Source organism: Nelumbo lutea, chromosome 5 (genome assembly GCF_056320005.1).
Source record: "Nelumbo lutea isolate HS-2025 chromosome 5, American lotus-T2T, whole genome shotgun sequence".
Taxonomy (NCBI): domain Eukaryota; kingdom Viridiplantae; phylum Streptophyta; class Magnoliopsida; order Proteales; family Nelumbonaceae; genus Nelumbo; species Nelumbo lutea.
This window is the reverse complement of record NC_142688.1, coordinates 30,944,533-30,963,295: the sequence shown is the minus strand read 5'-3', so window position 1 is coordinate 30,963,295 and position 18,763 is coordinate 30,944,533. Positions and strand designations below refer to the sequence as shown.

The window sequence follows — 18,763 nt, the reverse complement described above, 5'->3', positions numbered from 1 at the left end:
CCCTGACCCGGGCAATTGATCCATCAACTCATTTCACTCGGATAACTGTTTTTAACTATTTTTTTTTTTTTTATGTTTTAAATTGGAATGGGCCATCTATTCGAACTGGATGATTGAACCGTTAACCCAAAAAATGGTGGTCAAAGCAGTTTCAGTTCTGAGTCGGTTTTTAATACATTGATGACTTGTTCATTGGTATGTTTAGAATCCATTTGGGAGGGCTTCAGCTTTGATTGAGACGATGCATTGAATAAACCAATGACTTCATTGGAAAGCCCATGATTATTTTTGGCCGACGCAGGGCTTTTTGGTAAATATTTCACCAAATCTAACCTCTAAGGCTCTCTTGAAAGTTTGCATGAAAGTCCAAAAGCCTTCTTAGGCTTTCTTACGTGGCCCAAGCTAGGCTGTCTCCCTCCCTTGATTTGGGGGGTTGACTTGGCACGGCCCATGGCCCGATCCTGTGTGAGCCTGTGCCATGTTGTGGGTCTGGGCCAGGTAGGCTGTAGATAGGAAAGCTTGGACTTTTTTTTGTTGTTTTTTCTAACATTTTATTTATTTTTATTTATTTATTGTTAAGTAAAACTAAAATTCTTAACTTTCTTTTATAAATAAATTGAAAAAAAAATTTAACAAAGAAATGAAAAAATACTTACCAAAATATAAAATGGACAATAAATTGGAAAAATAGGAATTTTATTTATCTAAAATATAAAAAAATTATAAATTGAAAATAAAAAATTACATTGTTGAAAAAATAACAAATAATTTAAATAAAATTGAAAAAAACTATTCCATCTCCTTGACTTCAATCATTTGCTTCATCAGGTGTAGTAGTGTCATTTTCTCCTTTGTCTTGTAATTTATCCTCAACATCCAATAAATCTTTAAAGTAGATGTATTTCTCTTGTTTCTCATGGAAGAGCAAATGTTTGCCCAAATGTCCAATACCACTCTTGCTACTAAAGCTAAAGTCCATCTTACATTTTTAGCAAATGACTCCTTTTCCCTTCCCCTCAACCTCTTCTATTTTAAATATTTTTAAAATCGTAGCAGTGAACTTACTGTTGGAGAATTGGTTTCTAGAGGAGGAGCCAACCGTTTTTTAGTTTTAAAAAAATAAAAATTAATTTAATTGCACTTACCTGGATGGGTGGTTTATCGATTCAGAATCGCAACTTGATTTCAATGGTTGAAGCCTCAAAGGCCAAGCCTCTTAAATTGCCAAGTGTATAACACCATGACAATATGAGATGAAAAACTGAGTATGAGAATTGAGAAGAGAGTTGCTGAATTGGTGTGATGAGAACGGTGAATGATATGACTATTTATAGGAATTGAAAATAATTAAATTGCCCAAAATACCCTGAAAATTAATTGTTGAGAGGGATATTTTGGTCATTATAAAGTCATTTATCACTTTACCCAAATTCCCTGAAGTCCCAAATTAACTATTGTATTATAGGATGCAGCTGTTGGAGGGGCATTATTGTCTTTTTCTTCCCCCAAAGCCAAAATACATAAATACCCCCATATATAGTTATTTATATGCTTATAGTTATTGATTGAGGGGGTATATCTGTAAAAACCCCTAAAAGAAAAGCTAAACTAGCTGTTTGGGGATCTCCCAAGGGTCCCAATGGCTAATTTTCTCAAACAGGTTGCACTCAGTCTGTTGTGGGCAGTGTCTTGTTGTAGACTAGGTGTGTTGGCATGTGGGCCATGGATGACACGACACACATAGCTGTGTTGGCCCATGAACCTAAAACCCTCGGCACAGCATGGCCTACATGATTGTGACTTACCTGGCACGACCTACATACCATCATACCAAGCCGTGCCGGGCCACGGCCAGCACATCCCAATTTACACGTCTAAGCTTTCATCAAACAGAACTTATAAGGCTTTCCTCGTGGGGCCCACAATGTATAGTCAGATGTCTGCGTAAAGCCTTCTCAAACAGGCACTTTTGAGCAGAATAACATCGTTGTGAATGTGAAATAGGTCAAGATTCTGCGGTCAGGTCGCTTCGATTTAAAAAATAATAATAACACAATTCAGAACCTACTTGTTCCTCTCTCCACTTCCAAAGTCCAGTCGTTGCCTTGTGTTCATAAATGAGCTATCTTATTTTTTCTGGCATTTATGAATTGAAAGTTTGAACTTTTGAACGATGGAATACAAACCGCCCATTTGAATAATAGCTCTTTTTTTTTTCTGGCATTTATAAAGCAAGATAGATTTTTTCTGGCATACCAATTCGCCTCCAAATTATGAGCGTCCCAAGCCCCAGGTAGATTGATGGAAGTAATCCCCAAGATGTAAGTTTTGTAGTCCACTATCTCTTCAATATGGTTCTTAGTAATAGCAGTAATAGAGTTCATCCCATTACAAGAGTGAGAGGCATAAAATTTTATGTTAATAGCGTTGAAATTTGGAGTTTCCCGAATAATGAATTTCCATATTTTTTTTTGAATAAGAGAATTCTTCTTTATGGAACTTTATTTTCCCTTTGAGCATTTAAGGCTGCGTTTGGAAGAAGTGTAAAACGTCGCCTACACTGATGACGTTTTACACTGAACCGTATATAATGACTGTTACATTTTGAAAATTGATGTAAAAAATTGTAAAATTTTACATTGATAAAACATTAAAGGTGATTAGGTTTTATATCTAGTATCAACATAAAACTACACTCCATCCAAATGCATACAAAACTGAACCGAAGTATAGTTTTATGTCAATAATAATTACACCCTTTTACCAAATACATACAAAAGCGAATTAATGTAAATTTTACATCGATTCTTGATTTACATCACATCCAAATGCAGCCTAAAGCTCTCTCCAAGATCATATGAGGGGGAGTACAAATATTATTAAAATTATTTTTATTTATATTCTTCCAAGTATTCCACAAAAAAAGAAAACACATTTCTCTTTATTATTGAGACCACCACTTAAGTCACTAGTTCTAACTTTTTCCCACCAATTGGCAAGAGAAGAATCAATATCATGGGGTTATTAAATTTATTTTTATTTATATTCTCCAAATTTATTTGGCAATTTCACAGTTCTTAAAAATATGGTCAATGCCTTCTTCCTCCCTGCAGAAACTGTAACCCCATCATGTTAAAACCTTTGTTTCAAATTTTAAATGTTTATAATAGAAATACAGGACTAAAAAACAAAGTATTGATACTTTGAACCATGTTTGATAGACAGATTCAAAATTCATGTGTGTGGTTTGATTTTTAAATTAAAGGTGCCTTGATTCAAAATTCATGTAGGTGTTTCAAAATTTAAAGGTTTTCGCAGAGTCATTTTCGCTAAGTAGGGAGAATAATGACGTCGGTTACAGAATTTGCACGGGGTGCTAAAGTCGGTCCGGTTCACTCTGATGTGCGTGATGCGAGTAGACCAACCCAATGGTCAACTCATTAATACTCTAGATATCTTGGACTGACGACGGATCTATGTGACAAATTAGTGAACGTGCCTTATAGGTCGCCAATGGTACTTACCATAGCTCGGTCGTTCTCTGAGGTAGGTCACTCCTTGCCTAAAGCCCTTTCAAGTCGGCCCGGCCAAAGTACTCTAGGTCGGCTTAGGCGAGCTGCTACTATCCGACTTGCCAAGATAATTTGCTTACTCACCACTGAAGTGTCACTTGAAAACCACGTGTCGTGATGTCATTCAGATGACCAAATTACCCCTAATCATCTACTATTATTGTTTTTTGTCTATTTTCTTATTTCTTTTCTTATATGGTGGAGCATATTTTAAGATGCATCTATAGTGTTTATATTAGCATAATCTTTTATGGATTTTATGTTGAGGTAAAAGTTATAACTGAAATTATTGTTTCCACAAGATTAACTGTAGCCAAAGGGGACAATATCCCTGGCCAATTAACCATATATCTAGATCAATATCTTTTCAATTGAAAAGTTGTTCCCTTAATTTTCTTGCACTCCATTTTCTGCCTTGTGGAATGGTCCAAATGGAAGAACTCCATTTTTGTAAAATTTCAACTCTGATTCTTCTGTGAATTCAGATTCATACTTTCAAATCAAAGAAAAAATTGAACATCAGAACTCCATTGTGCAAATCATGGGAATTTATTATTTTGGAAGTTCAAATACTCCAAGGTTTTGTGGTAAAAAATGTTTTACAAATGTTTCAATGATTAGATCGCAACATTAAATTCTAAACATCACCATCATCATCATCATCATCATCATAGATAAACATATAAACATCATCATCATCATCATCATAGATAAACATATAAGCATCATCATCATCATCATAGATAAACATATAAACATCATCATCATCATATATCCTACCCTAAAGGCAGGATCTGAACTTAAGGACTAGAAAACAGTATATATGATGCAGTCCCCCTCATCATCAAATCCTAAACTTACACGTGGCTCCCTAAACTATCAATCTTTAGGAGGGGAGAGGGGGTTGATCATCTCTTAAACACACTGCAAGGAATTTTATGGTTCTTACTAACCATGATTCTCTCTTCATTTTATGTGGGGTAGGGTAAGAGTTGACAAATTAAACGTAATTATGCTCTAAATCCAAACTTTTCCCGGCCCATTGATGTACATAATATGTTTTTTTTTTTTTTTTAATGCATTCCATTCCTTGATTCCCATGCTCTCATCAGATTTCAATATGATAAAGTGATAGCTCACTAGCTGCTCTCAGACATGGTGAAAGGTATTAGCCCACCTCAAACACCTATCATAGTGGCTAATATGATGGGGTGCATGGTAATAAATTTGGCATTTTAAAAATAGTGAGACCAGCCAAATAGCCATTCTCCCAAAAGCAGTGCAGAAGACAAATATGTAAAAGGCATCCTCCTTTTCCTCTCCAAACAATCTCTTGGCAATCAGTTTGTTACTTGAAATTACAAGATGGTCTTATTTGCCTAGCTTTTGAAAGCATATGCTATGATACAAAAGTAGTTATTCTTCCTCCTGTTTTTGCTTTTTTTTATTAATTTTTCTTCTTATTCTTTCTTTCTTTATTTATTTATTTTTCCTTCCTTCGTTTCATGTTATCATTGCTGTGAACACCGGTTGCTATTGTTGATCACCTAGATTCACATAAAAGCATCTTACAAGAAAAATAAATAGATGGAAAGGGACACATCCATAGAGTGTGTGACACGTGGAAATCAGTAACATAGATTTGGGATGTCAAAGGAAACATGGGAGATTGCAACATCCAGTTACTTAGCTTCTAGGCTACATGGGCTGGATGCCATGTGAAATGAACTAGCATTTTCAGTCAAAACAATTACATATCTTCTACCTAGCATTTCCAAAATTAGCTATTAACAGTGGAAATTGGAAAAGAGTGCCAATTGTTTTTGTTTGCATTTTTCTGTTAAAATTTATTATCATTGTGATGATAACTAACAATAGAGAATAAAAGAAAGAAGGAACAATCCTCGTAGTGGATTGGCAAGCTCAACAAGTGAAGATGATCTACATGTCTTTAGCTTTCAGAACATGATCTCGGGTAGGCTACCACAGAGCTTACATTGAATTGGAAAAGCATGGCAGTCCAACGCTTTCTTGAGTTAGCTAAAGGTTCCTGTTGTGATGATGATGGGCGTCAAATCAGAACTGGTAAAATCCGTCTAACACTAGTTAAGTTTTATTTGATTATTGCCTTACCGTGTAATTCATATATGTGCCTTTTGGGAAAGAAAATATTTGACAGAAACCTTTTGGACATGTATTGCCAATATAATAACTGCAGTTATTGGAGCCAGGTTCCTGTCTATGGTATGGAGTGTTGGACAGTTGGGATGGATTGCATGGCCTATTTCCATGCTTTATTTGCACCTGTCACCTATCAGATTGTTACAGATCTCCCCACCCAGTAACAGGAACAAGAAACTACAGTTACATGGGTGCCAGTTAAAGTGAACCTGGGTACAAAAAAAATGATAATAAATATTAGGAATGGGTCGCACAGGTCATTAGGCCACACAAGTGAAGGGAACGGTCATTTTTGGAAAAAAAAAAAAAAAAAGAGTTCAGCTTAAGGTCAGAATTTGTAGGCCTAAAGTATAAAGTATTGTTGGGGTAGAGTAGGTGATAGTTAGGAATTGATACTAATTTATGGGCAAGCATTGATGCATAAAGTGTGAATTATTAACATTTTGAATATTTATAATTTTATAGTGGAAATCAGAAATCTTCATCAAACCTGTCCATACTTTTTCCTATGAAATATCTAAACAGTCACAAATTAACACCCTTATTTTGCATCAGTGGTTGCCAAACAAAAAATGTGTAAATTGAAGGTAAAATCCGATCTACAATTGCATGCACCTGAACTGGAGTACTTCGCAGTGTGTACTTTTGCATTTACACTCTTTCAAAAATCGTAAAGGCCATTTATGTACTTTTGCATTTACACTTTTTAAATTAGCCTAAATTACATCATACTAATCGGGAATTTTCCCATAAAAATTCAGTTAGAAGAGTCAAAATTCTCTGGATCGCCCGCCATTGTTGAACGTACAGTTTCTAAACAACTGCTCTGTTCTCAGTGAACTTTATATCATGTTTCTCAAGCATTTAACAAGTTTCAAAGCAGAAATAAGAACACAGTTTCTTGTCATGGAGCGAGGGATGGTTACCTCTGTTCTTTTCTGCTTGATCCTGGTTTTCCTTCCACTGACGAGTATCTACGCTAATAAGGAAGGTTGTATTTGCTTTTGGCACTCCTTTGTATTTTTGTTAGTATCTCTTAATGAAATTGGTGTATGATGAACTTCTTTATGTTTGGTAATATTGCACTGACTACTGTTGTATCAAACAAAACAGAAGGTTATGTTCTTTCCTCAAGTCAAACGGGCATGCAGAAATGGGTGGATTTTGTTCGCTGATATACTACATTGAGCTGGTTTTTGTTCCCGTTTTTTTTTTTCACAAAACCCATTGTTTTGGGGCTGCAAATACTAGTCGGTACCTGCCTGAATTCTAGGGTCGTAGTTGTTGCAGAGTTATAAGTCAACACTCTTAAGTCTCCAAGTGATATTAGTATTAGAGAAGGGTTTCAGAGAAATACTGACTTCAGTAACAAATTGAAGAATTTAGCATTGGAGAGTTCTTGGAGAACAATGATACATTTCTACCCTTTTGACTAGCTGTTACAGTCTAATTAGGAAGAGAATTTGTTTGAAATTCTATGTCAAAGTAGTCTGAAGTCTGGTTCCTTGCAGTTCGAAATTTTCAAAATCTGTCTAAGTACCCTTATTCTCTCTTGGTAGATTTGGATGTTGCTTCTCCTCATTTGACTAGCATCTGCCTGTTAGATTGCAAGTACAAGTTGTGGCAATTCAAAATGCTGATAATTGTTCGATAGTCTTTTTTTTTTCTTTTGAAATGGTAAATTTTCAGTAGTCTATGGTTTGATCTTACTTACCATCAAAATGAAGATAAATCAGTTGTTTTTATTGATTTTTCCCAACCATCAATTGATACTTGTTGTTTTCCTGTGCAACAGTTGATGCTTTATTTAGCCTAAGGGTAAATTTAGAAGATCCTAATGCTGTGCTGGAGAGCTGGGATCCTACCCTTCCTAATCCCTGCACGTGGATTCATGTTACCTGCAACAATGATAACAGTGTCATAAGAGTGTAAGTTATTTCCCTTTTGAATGACTTGTGGTGCTTTATCTGTAGAATTCCAATGGGCATCTGAATTGCTTTCTAGTTGGTTGTTAGCTACCATGTATTATGGTGACAATTGTTTCATTCATCTTCTTTCAGTGATCTTGGAAACGCTTCATTGTCTGGTCAACTTGTCCCACAACTTGGTCAGCTTAAGAATTTGCAGTACTTGTAAGTCATGCATGTATACTTTGAAATTTTTCGAGGTTTTTCTTGCTTTTATATGATTAAGATTGCAATTTTATATCTGCTTTCCCTGAAGTATACTTCTCTTAAAACTTCGCATTACCTTAATTCACATGTTCAAAATTTTCATTTTCAACAACTCTATCCATGATTTTGCTGGTTTGAGTTTGTGTTTATGATACTTCTGCAGTACCCTCTGCATATTCAAGAATGTTTTGATATTGACTACTTAATATTTACTACCATTTGACCTAATTAATGGATTAACAGGCAGGAAATAGACAGAAATTATCAATTGCTCAGTAAACCTAATCTTCAGATAGTAGACTCTTCTCACATGTTTAGATATGTATCTTGTTTCGTATGTTACCTTAAAATGAGGCAGAACTACCAATGGTTAAAAGAGTAAGGAATTGTTCTTATGTAGCATAAGTTATATTTGTTCAATGTAGGGACAGATCTATGTACTTGGGTACCTTTTTATCTGTTAGAATTAATGGTTTCTATGCTCTTCAATCAATGTGATGAATCCCCTGAGCTGCACTGGACAAATATTTAATCCCCTAAGATATATATATATATATATATATATATATATATATATAGATAGATAGAGAGAGAGAGAGAGAGAGAGAGACAGACAGACAGACAGACAGATAGATAGATATATAGATAGATAGGTAGATAGATAGATAGATAGATAGATAGATAGATATGTACACACACACATGCACATAGATGGCACATTTAATTATATAATCCCAAATATGTGCAACATCACAAGTCTAACTCTAGTCCCATTGAGGGCATCTACAATTACATTGTAATTGGTTTACTGTATGATTCCTTAAATAAGCACACTTGACATTACTTCAGATGTATCCTAAAGGGCAGCCCAATGCACGAGGCTCCTGCCAATGCGGGTTCTGGGGAGGGATAGATGTACGCAGCCTTACCCCTGCACATACAGAGAGGCTGTTTCCAAGATAGAAGTATGTATTCTGGTATAGCAAATAACTAACTATGAGTATGATGAATGTGATTGTTCCTATATATGGAGGGTAAAATTGATGGCTACAAAATTATGTGTTTTGGGTTAGGGTGCAATGTGTGAGTATGTGTCTAGGAGTTGGATCTGCCTGACTCCAACATCTCAGGATACTGTGACTAAGCTAATAAGTAATCATTGACCAGGCAGAAGTACATAGATATATTGCACATTGAAGAATAACTACATAAGTTTAATAATCTAGATATATCCTGCTACTGATATCCAATAAAGGAACATCAGCAAGAATTGTGAAATAATAAACTTTCAATATGAGAATAACAAAATCAAAGTATAATGATGTGCTAAAAATATGCAAGAACAATGTTAAAATGGTTATTGAAGTGATAATCCATGAGGTGAGAGCTTAGAATTAGAACATAAGTATAGGTTTGGTAATTCCAAGGCAAATTATGTGTCCTTAACCATGCTTTGTCATGTGAGATAATGAAGGACCATAGGTTGGTGGCTATATTTGTGGGTAATGGAACTTCAAAGGATATTTATTTTTCTCTCTTCCTCTTGCGTGAACTATCAGATTAATCCTGAAATCTAAATTGCTTTTTGTTGTAGATACTTTGGTTTAATAATTGGCTGCATCTTTAGCCCTGCAGTCTGTTATAGTGGAGTTCTAGTAGTTGCAGATGGAATCTTTTTACCTCAGATCAGGAAAAAAAAGGAAATGTATTACTTATGTATTTCTGCATGTATTTGCAATGCTTTTCCTCTCATTCTTCAATTGTTTTATATTGTTATAGCTGTTTCCAGAATCCTTACCTCATCATAAAAAATAAATAAAAGAATGTATTAGTTACCTATAAGTGCATGTATTTTTATTCTCAAAGGTTGCATCTTAATCTCAGATTTGTTTTTGTATGAAGTGCCTATTTCTATTAATAAAAGGGAAATGGATAATGAGTAAGTTGTCCAATCTTAAGATGTTTATCACAAGGGATACCTTTATGTCATCCATATCACGGTAATTATTTTTAACAAAAAAATGGATATAGTTACTTTTAATAATGTAGATGATTCTTTTTACTAGAAAGGCTTTATTGAGTTGGTGCAGTTCTTTCTGATTCACAAATCATTGAATTCCTCTCATTTATGACAGGGAACTTTTTAGTAATAACATAAGTGGACCAATTCCTAGTGAACTTGGTAAATTGAAAAGTTTAGTGAGCTTGGATCTTTACTGGAACAAATTCAATGGGCACATTCCAAATACACTGGGGAAGCTGAGAAAGCTGCGTTTTCTGTATGAATCATCCTTAAACCTATTTTTTGTGAATAACTATGTTTCATTGTTTCTTTTTGTTTATGATCTTTTATTCTTTTGAGATAGCACTAGTCATCATGTAATATGGTTTGTCATTTGCGTACATGGCAGAAGGTAAGGCTAATATGTTTACAGAATTATAGTTCTTTATCAACCTACAGAGTTATAAAATTTAAAGAGAAATATTATCAAGAAGAAATTTTGTAGCCATTTTTCAAATTCATAAGAAGAATTGATCCTTTTATAGGTTGACATGATACAGCTATAACATATTAAGTTCAATGTTTAAGATCTGTCAACACTTGGATCATATCTGGGCCATACAAAGTTCAAATATGACAAAAAGGTTTCTTGGCTGTGCTCTTATCTCAAGTGATGACCACAATGTAAAGCTAATAATGTAGCCAAAACTCCCTCTTTCCAATCATTAAAATTTATCCAAAAAGGGAATTTATAAGAGTCGTTTGCTTGATCATTGTTGTAAGGATCCTTGATATTTAGAAATGGTCAAATTAAGTGTTTGCTACAAGGGTTTTGACTTAGCACAGATAGGCAGTAGTTATTGTGAACTTGAAATAGAGATGGATTATGATGATGCAGAATGTTGCTTCATGGACAGAAAGGCAGTAGTTATTGTGAACTTGATATAGAGGTGGATTATGATGATGCAGAAAGTTGCTTCATGGATAACTGCATTCAATGATGGGAAGTTGCAAAAATGTTTTCATCATTCTCTCATCGAAGAAACCATGTGATCATAATTTGGGTATATTCTACTTGTTAGACTACCCTAGTTGGACAGCAGCCACATCAATCTATATCTTTGTATGCAGATTTTCTGGTGAATAGCTTCGTTTTGAATATTGAAAAGAATTTGCATACTTTTCAAAAACCTGGTCAATCAACATTAAGTTAGCATATTTAATATCATATACTAGGAATTTAGGATTCATAAAATGGCATATAGATTGTTTTATGGCTAGCCCAAGGAGTAGTGCCGTGCTCAAAGCCTCAAAGTATGGTTGGTGTCTGCCTATATGTTTTTTCAAGTTATGTTACATTCTGATTATTTGAAACTTAATATGATTTTCTTTTGGAATGTCTTTGTAAGGATAGCCGGCTTAACTCCAACAGGTTGACAGGTCAGATTCCAATGTCTTTAACCAATCTCAAAGCACTGCGAGTTCTGTATGTACAAAGCTGATCTCATTTTTTATGTCTTAACTTCTCTCTTCACCCTTTATGGCATGCTTTTGGTTGCAAGGATGTCTCATTAACAGCTTACAATGTGGACTACAGAGATCTATCCAACAACCAACTTTCAGGACCTGTTCCAAACAATGGCTCCTTTTCTCTGTTCACTCCAATCAGGTGTCTTGCTGATATTATTTTTTCTAAATGTAGTGATCTTTTTTGTTTTGAATTTTTACATTGACTCACATTTCTTTTCCCTTTTGCAGCTTTGCTAATAATCCAAATCTATGTGGTCCACTTACTGGTCACCCTTGCCCAGGATCTCCTCCATTTCCCCCACCTCCTCCTTTAGAGACATTACCACCTGTCACTTCTCCAGGTCTCTCTCCCTCTCCATCTCCAACAAGCCCAACCATCTAGGCAAGAGGTTCTGAGGTTTGTCAGTTGGACCAGTTGATTGACCCGGTTTTGTATTGGTCATGGCTAAAATTTTTGGGTCTTGGTTGGTCCGTCAATTGGATCTAAGATAGACTTGTAGAATGGTTGACTTGTAAGCATTGTGAATGTTTGAAATTATCAATTGCTTGGATACTTTCAAAGTTAGAGATTTAAATTTTCATTAATAATAACAATGTTATTTATTGTATGTCAAGTTATGAGCGTAAGTGGTTTTTTCCCTTTATATTGTTGGTGGATGGTCTTATATTCCTTTCTTCTATGAAAGATGTCACCCATTTATGCTAGTATATAGAAGTTACATTTTACAATCGCACACACAACATCTTATTCTTTTGTTTCAGTAGAAGTTCAGGACTGTTATCAGTCTTGAACCCTAATGGATTTCAGGATCGAAGATAAGAAAAAAGGTAAGAGGAAAGAAGAGGAAGAGGGAGGAGAAGCAGTAGAACACAAGGGTTGAAAGGAGGAGCAGAAGCTTAATGTTCTGCCGCCGCCACTTTAATTAATATTTATAGGTTATACTCATTACATGGAAATGACAGATCTGTCCTTAGTCTTTACATAACAAATAGAGCAAAAAATAAGACTGAAATAAATAACAACTGAAACAACTAAATGACCAATAGCTAACCCTAGGCAGACTAGAACATCTTCTACCCTATGAACACAATGGGACCGTAGCTGTGGGGCCCACATCAGTGTTCTCTACACTCTCCCTCAAGTTGGGAATAAATGTTTATCATTCCCAACTTGGATAGATTTGCCTCTAGCTTCTTCCGTGGTACAGCTTTGGTGAAGATATCTGCCAATTGCATATTGGAGGTGATGTATGGGAGACACACTTCTTGTGATGAGACCCCCTCTCGTACAAAGTGTCGATCAACTTCAATATGTTTAGTCCTGTCATGTTGCACTGGGTTGTGTGCTATATTAATAGCCGCTTGATTATCATAATACAGCATTAGGGGCTTCTCATACTCAATACCCAGCTCCTCAAGTAGTGATCTCAGCCAAAGAATTTCAGCCACTCCATTAGCCATTGACCTGTACTCAGATTCAGCACTGGATCGGGAGACAACACTCTGTTTCTTACTCCTCCAAGAAACCAAGTTACCTCCCACAAGAGCACAATATCCAAAGGTAGACCTTCTGTCATCAACACTCCCAGCCCAATCGGCATCCGTATAGACTTCCACCTTCATGTGGTCATTGTTCTTAAACAGTATACCTTTACCCGGGCATCTCTTCAAGTATGCTAGTATTCTTTCTGCTGCTAGAAGGTGTGTGGTTCTAGGAGAATGCATGTACTGACTGACAACACTAACGGCATAACTGATATCTGGTCGGGTGAGGCATAGATATAGGAGCTTTCCCACTAACCGCTGGAACATAACTTTGTCTTCAAGCAACTCCCCACTCTCTGCACTAATCTTGTGGTTCTGTTCAATGGGTGTATCTATAGGTTTGACACCTAGCTTTCCAGTTTCAGCCAAGAGATCTAAAACATATTTCCTCTGAGAGACAAAGATCCCCTGTTTAGATCTAGCAACCTCAATAACCAAAAAATACCGTAGTGTACCCAGATCTTTCACCTCAAACTCTTGATGAAGGAGTTGTTTGAGGGACTCAATCTCATGATTGTCATTCCTGTCACCACAATATCATCAACATATATTGCAAGAAGTGTCAGTGACGACTCCACCCTCTTGATGAACAGTGTATGATCTGACTGGGCCTGTACATATCCCAAGGGCTAGTTTGAATCTGTTGAACCAAGCTCTAAGTGACTGCTTCAAACCATACAGTGCCTTATTGAGCTGGCAGACCTTCTTACCTACCTCTGTATCATAGAATCCAGGAGGCAACTGCATGTAAACCTCTTCCTGCAAGTCCCCATTCAGGAAGGCATTCTTAACATCCATTTGGTAAAAGGCCAAGTGTAGCTTGCTGCAAGAGATAATAGAACTCGAATGGTGGTCATCTTGGATACCGGGGCAAATGTCTCCAAGTAATCTATACCATTAGTCTGAGTGAACCCTTTTGCAACTAGTCGAGCTTTGTACCTCTCAATGGAACCATCCACATTGTGCTTCACAGTAAATACCCACCTGCATCCAACTGGTTTCTTTCCTTTGGGCAAGTTAACTAACTCCAAGGTATTATTTTTCAACAGGGCATCCATTTCAACTTGCATTGCACCTCTCCACTCCGGAACTGATAGGGCTTCTTGCACTGTTCTTGGAATAGGGACATCAGCAACGGAGGTGAGATAGGACCTATAGGAGGGAGATAGGCGATCATAGGACAAAAAATGGGAGATGCAGTGGGCTGTAGATGTGGTGCAATGCCGTTTTCCTTTCCAGAGGGCAATGGGAAGGTCAATGTCATCTGCAGAGGGTGAGGTAGCAACAATGAAAGGAGTCTCTGTGGGCCCTGGGACTGTAATATCTGGACTTGGAGCCGCAGAAGAGATTGGAGCTAGCTGGGACTGCTGATGACCGGGATCAACCTGCCTGCATCGCCTGTGATAGACTCTCAACTCCCGATCCCTCTGACCACCCTCGCTACTACAGCCCTCATCACCAACTGGAATAGGTAAGGGAACAACCCCAAAGGAATTAACCCTGTCCTCACTGCACTCCCCCTGAAGAAAAGGACCCAAAACTCCACGCTCACTACTCTCCCCCTGAGGAGAGACCCAAGAATAGTAGGGTGTCTCCTCAAAGAAAGTGACATCCATGGATACAAACTTCTTCCCTGAGACAGGATCATAACAACAATAACCCTTTTGAGTTTATGCATAACCAAGAAAGATGCATTTGGAGGCCTTGGGTTCAAACTTGGAGTGATGGGGACCGAGAAGCTAAACAAAACAGGTACAACCAAATGTCTTGAGGGGAATAGTGAACAACTCCTCATTGGGGGTATAGAAGGGAAAAATGATGTCTCATATCAAGAACCCAAAAAGGAATCCGATTAATAAGATATACCGCCGTAAGGATAGCATCACCCCAGAAGCGAGTAGGGACATTGGAGGTAAACATAATACTTCTAGCCACCTCCAAGGTGTGCCTATTCTTCCTCTCTGCAACCCCATTCTGTTGAGGTGTATGAGGGCAAGTGCTCTGGTGGATAACCTCATGATTAAGGAGGTATGATATCAAACTGGGTTAGGATCATTTGGTGGAAGTTTTGGGTCAGGGCAGGCACCTCATCTCGTGATCGCATAAGATAAACCCAAGAAAACCAGGTGTGGTCATCAACAAATAACAAAAAATACTTGTACCCACCCATAGAAGGAATGTGATATGGCCCCCAAACATCAGTATGCACAATATCAAAAGAACTATTACTCCTTTTATTACTCAATGAATAAGAGTTTCTACAATGTTTAGCAAACTCACAACTTTCACACTTCAACTGAGATGACTCAACAAACTCAAACAAAGTAGGAAACGGACTCTTCAAGGACCGAAAAGATAAATGACCCAATCGGTTATGCCAAAGCATAACCGGACTCACAACCTAAGAAACAAGTAACTTCTTATCCACTGACTCTTCCCGACGAGAACTCTCCCCGAGCAGATAGATCCCATTCGTCTCACAGCCAGTCCCAATCACCTTCTTCGTCTCCAGGTCCTGAAAAACACATTGGTCAGGAAAGAAAGTTACTGAGCAGTTCAAATGTTTGGTAATACTACTAACGGAAAGGAGGTTAGTATCCAGTTTAGGAACATGCAAGACAGAGGACAAGGATATAGTATCCGATAGTTTGATGTCACCCTTGCCAGAAATAGGGACAAGAGAGCCATCAGCTATAGATACTTTATCCCTACCAGAAGATAAGTAATAAGTAGTAAACAAGGAGGGCAAGCTAGTTATATGGTCGGATGCACCTGAATCTATTACCCAACACGGTTCAGTAGTACCTGGAGCAGAGGCATGGTAGGCTGAGGCTCGAGTACCTGAGTGTGCAAAGGCTGATGTGGCCGGAGCTGATGATGACTGCAGTAACTGAGCCGAACTGCCAACTTCCTTCTCCAATTGTATTAAAGCAGCCCGAACTGCAGCTAAGGTCTCTAATGATGTGCCTCTCGTGCCAAATGAGGATGCTGAATCAGTAGTCATAGCCACATGAGCATTGCCCCTTTTATTTCTCAACTTTGCTGGGACCAAATGTGGATGCAGCTTCCAACATGTTTCTTTTGTGTGTTTAGGTTTCTTGCAATGCTCACACACCACATCCCTTTTATCTTCCTTCTTTCTGTCCCTCTCTGAATCACCCTCTGTTTTGGGTTTGACAGCTACCAAGGCAGGTGTAAGCGGCTGAGGTTGCATCATGACTTTCCTCCTGGTCTCTTCACTGTGCACTAAGGAGTATGCCTGAGAGAGGGTCACACTATCTCTGGTCAAAATCTGCTGCCTCACAATATCATATTCTGAATTCAGTCCTGCCAGGAACTCAAACACTCTGCTTGTCTCGATGTGCTTTCTATGTATCTGAGCATCTTTGGGACTCTTCCACTCAAGAGTCTCTAAGTGATCAATCTCATGCCACAGGGAATTCAAGGTAGAGAAGTAGACCGACACCGGTTTCTCTCCTTGTTTAAGGGAATTCACCTCACATTTCAACTCATATGCTCTGGCAACATTAAGGGGTTGGGAGTAAGTCTCTTTCATCACATTCCATATCTCCTTGACTGTCTTTGCCCATAAGTAATTTCGGCTGATATGGGGCTGCATAGAATTACAGAGCCATGTCATAACAAAGTTTTCTTGGACCCACTTGGTATACATAGGGTCTCCCTTGGAAGGTTCTGCCACATCTCCCAAGACATACCCTACTTTGCCCCTTCCCCCAATAGCCATCATGGCTGATTGGGCCCATTCCAAATAGTTTGATCCATCAAACTTTACGGTTGTAATCTAAAAACCTGTCTCAGAACCACCACCATAGCTGCTGTTCCCAAAACTGCCTTCTGCCTGATTCTTAAACTCCATTTCGATCAAGAACCAGAAGTCTCAAAATTAGGGTTACTACAGTCAAAACCAGCACTAGGACTACCAACCACAATCACAAAATCAGTATAGAACCAATCTGTACTCACAGTAGATGTGCATGAAATATGTATAAAACTGATCTGAAATCAACAACCACACACAACAGCAACAGTCCGAACTGTTTTCACCCCTTTAGAAGTGTTCGAAACCCCAAAAGAAAACTGAAAAACAGTTTGAAGAACAATCTGATATGTTGAAGCCAATTTGAGGTTTTAATCAGTCCTAAAAGTTGTACACTCCAGACAGTACCGTACGGATAAGTTTTGTATTAGGGTTAATATGAAACCTTAAACTGATCAATCTAATATGCTGAAACCCTAAAACTGAACTATTAAGATTTGCCGCAGGAATAAGATCACAAGGTTCAGTCCAATACTAGGGTTTACCGCAAGGATAAGACAAAACCCTAGAGTGGTTCGGCCACCCTTGCTGGATAGGTCCAACCTATCTTCTCTGATGTTACTTCTCTCAGAAAATAAAAGACTTACAATAGGATGCAGTTCGCTGCCTACCAAGGTTACCCGAACCCTAGCCTTCTCTGATTCTTCCTGATCACCAACTCACTACAACTGTGGCACTTCTTCAAACAGCTGCTAATCCTCTGGAGATCTCCAAGAACCAGTCAACGAACTCTGATTTCTCAGCTTCCAGCCTTAGATGGTTCTCATGTGGTCGGCTGGACTAGACTCACATGAGAAGCCCTAGCTCTGATACCAAGTAGAAGTTCAGGACTGTTATCAGTCTTGAACTCTAATGGATTTCAGGATCGAAGATAAGAAAAAAGGTAAGAGGAAAGAAGAGGAAGAGGGAGGAGAAGCAGTAGAACACAAGGGTTGAAAGGAGGAGCAGAAGCTTAATGTTCTGCCGCCGCCACTTTAATTAATATTTATAGGTTATGCTCATTACATGCCTTAGTCTTTACATAACAAATAGGGCAAAAAATAAGACTAAAATAAATAACAACTGAAACAACTAAATGACCAATAGCTAACCCTAGGCAGACTAGAACATCTTCTACCCTACGAACACAATGGGACCGTATCTATGGGGCCCACATCAGTGTTTTTTACAGTTTTCATGAATTAATGTTGAAGTTGCCAAAATATTTTCTTCTTCCTGTGAAATGATCTGTCTTTTGATCTATAAAGATGCAGAGAAACTGTGGCCTAACCATAGAACCCCTTAGGAATGGTCTTGTAGCCATTTTTTGTTTTCTTATAACAAAACCAGTCTAATTTTCAGTCATAATCTGAGTATGAATCGTGGCTGTAGATTGGGTGATTTGTTCATTATTGTGAGATCAATTTTATGACCAGCTAATCAGGCATGGTCAAAGTGTTAGAGAGAGAATGGGAAATGTACATTTCTAATGTGCAAGGTGTACTAATCAATTATCTCACTCTGAAAGTTTGGAGTGTGAACTCTTGTAATTTGATTATCATAGTGATGCAGGGCATCTCAATACAACTTTGTTCCCATTGTGATTGCCTCAGTGAATTGGGTGAAGACCTTTTCATCAAACCAGAGAGCAAAACCAACTATTACAAGAGACAAGGAACAGTGTGTTTTGATAGTACTGTTTACCTTTAATGACCATGAAAGTATTTGTGAATTTCTTTTTTTTTTTTGTGCTTTCATCTAGTAGTTATTCTTTCCCATAAATGGTGTTTCTGTTTCATCTTTCTGAATCTTTCCTTGAGGAGGATGATTTCTTAGCTGTTCTTTCCCTGGTTTCAATAGTTTAGCACGTCATTGATGCCTGTATTGACACATATAACCAATGCAACTATCTGACTACTCATAAGCACTAGGCATTATTGCA

The 18,763-nt window shown here is 37.6% G+C and overlaps 2 protein-coding genes across 2 annotated transcripts; one reads left to right on the top strand and one right to left on the bottom strand.

The window, feature by feature from the left end:
• The first annotated feature begins 6,324 nt into the window (after positions 1–6,324).
• Positions 6,325–12,073, top strand: LOC148851422 (somatic embryogenesis receptor kinase 1-like). Its single transcript, XM_088944398.1, has 8 exons — positions 6,325–6,340; positions 6,515–6,744; positions 7,549–7,681; positions 7,814–7,885; positions 10,063–10,206; positions 11,344–11,415; positions 11,527–11,598; positions 11,688–12,073. The coding sequence occupies exons 2-8, from the start codon at positions 6,603–6,605 to the stop codon at positions 11,839–11,841; spliced, it is 789 nt and encodes a 262-aa protein (XP_088800524.1). The 5' UTR covers positions 6,325–6,340; positions 6,515–6,602; the 3' UTR covers positions 11,842–12,073.
• A 3,287-nt stretch (positions 12,074–15,360) lies between these two features.
• On the bottom strand, positions 15,361–16,896 carry LOC148851421 (uncharacterized). The gene is made up of 2 exons (XM_088944397.1): positions 15,810–16,896; positions 15,361–15,519 (listed from the first exon to the last, which is right to left on the bottom strand). Exons 1-2 carry the CDS (start codon positions 16,750–16,752, stop codon positions 15,482–15,484), a joined length of 981 nt encoding a protein of 326 aa, XP_088800523.1. The 5' UTR covers positions 16,753–16,896; the 3' UTR covers positions 15,361–15,481.
• Between the last annotated feature and the right edge of the window lie 1,867 nt (positions 16,897–18,763).

Coding starts and splice junctions, on each gene's coding strand:
- LOC148851421 (XM_088944397.1), bottom strand. CDS start 16,752: ATGATGGCTATTGGGGGAAGGGGCAAAGTAGGGTATGTCTTGGGAGAT. Junction 15,520..15,809: donor CTACCATGCCTCTGCTCCAG/GTACTACTGAAC, acceptor TGTGTTTTTCAG/GACCTGGAGACGAAGAAGGT.
- LOC148851422 (XM_088944398.1), top strand. CDS start 6,603: ATGTTTCTCAAGCATTTAACAAGTTTCAAAGCAGAAATAAGAACACAG. Junction 6,745..7,548: donor TATCTACGCTAATAAGGAAG/GTTGTATTTGCT, acceptor CCTGTGCAACAG/TTGATGCTTTATTTAGCCTA. Junction 10,207..11,343: donor CTGAGAAAGCTGCGTTTTCT/GTATGAATCATC, acceptor TTGTAAGGATAG/CCGGCTTAACTCCAACAGGT.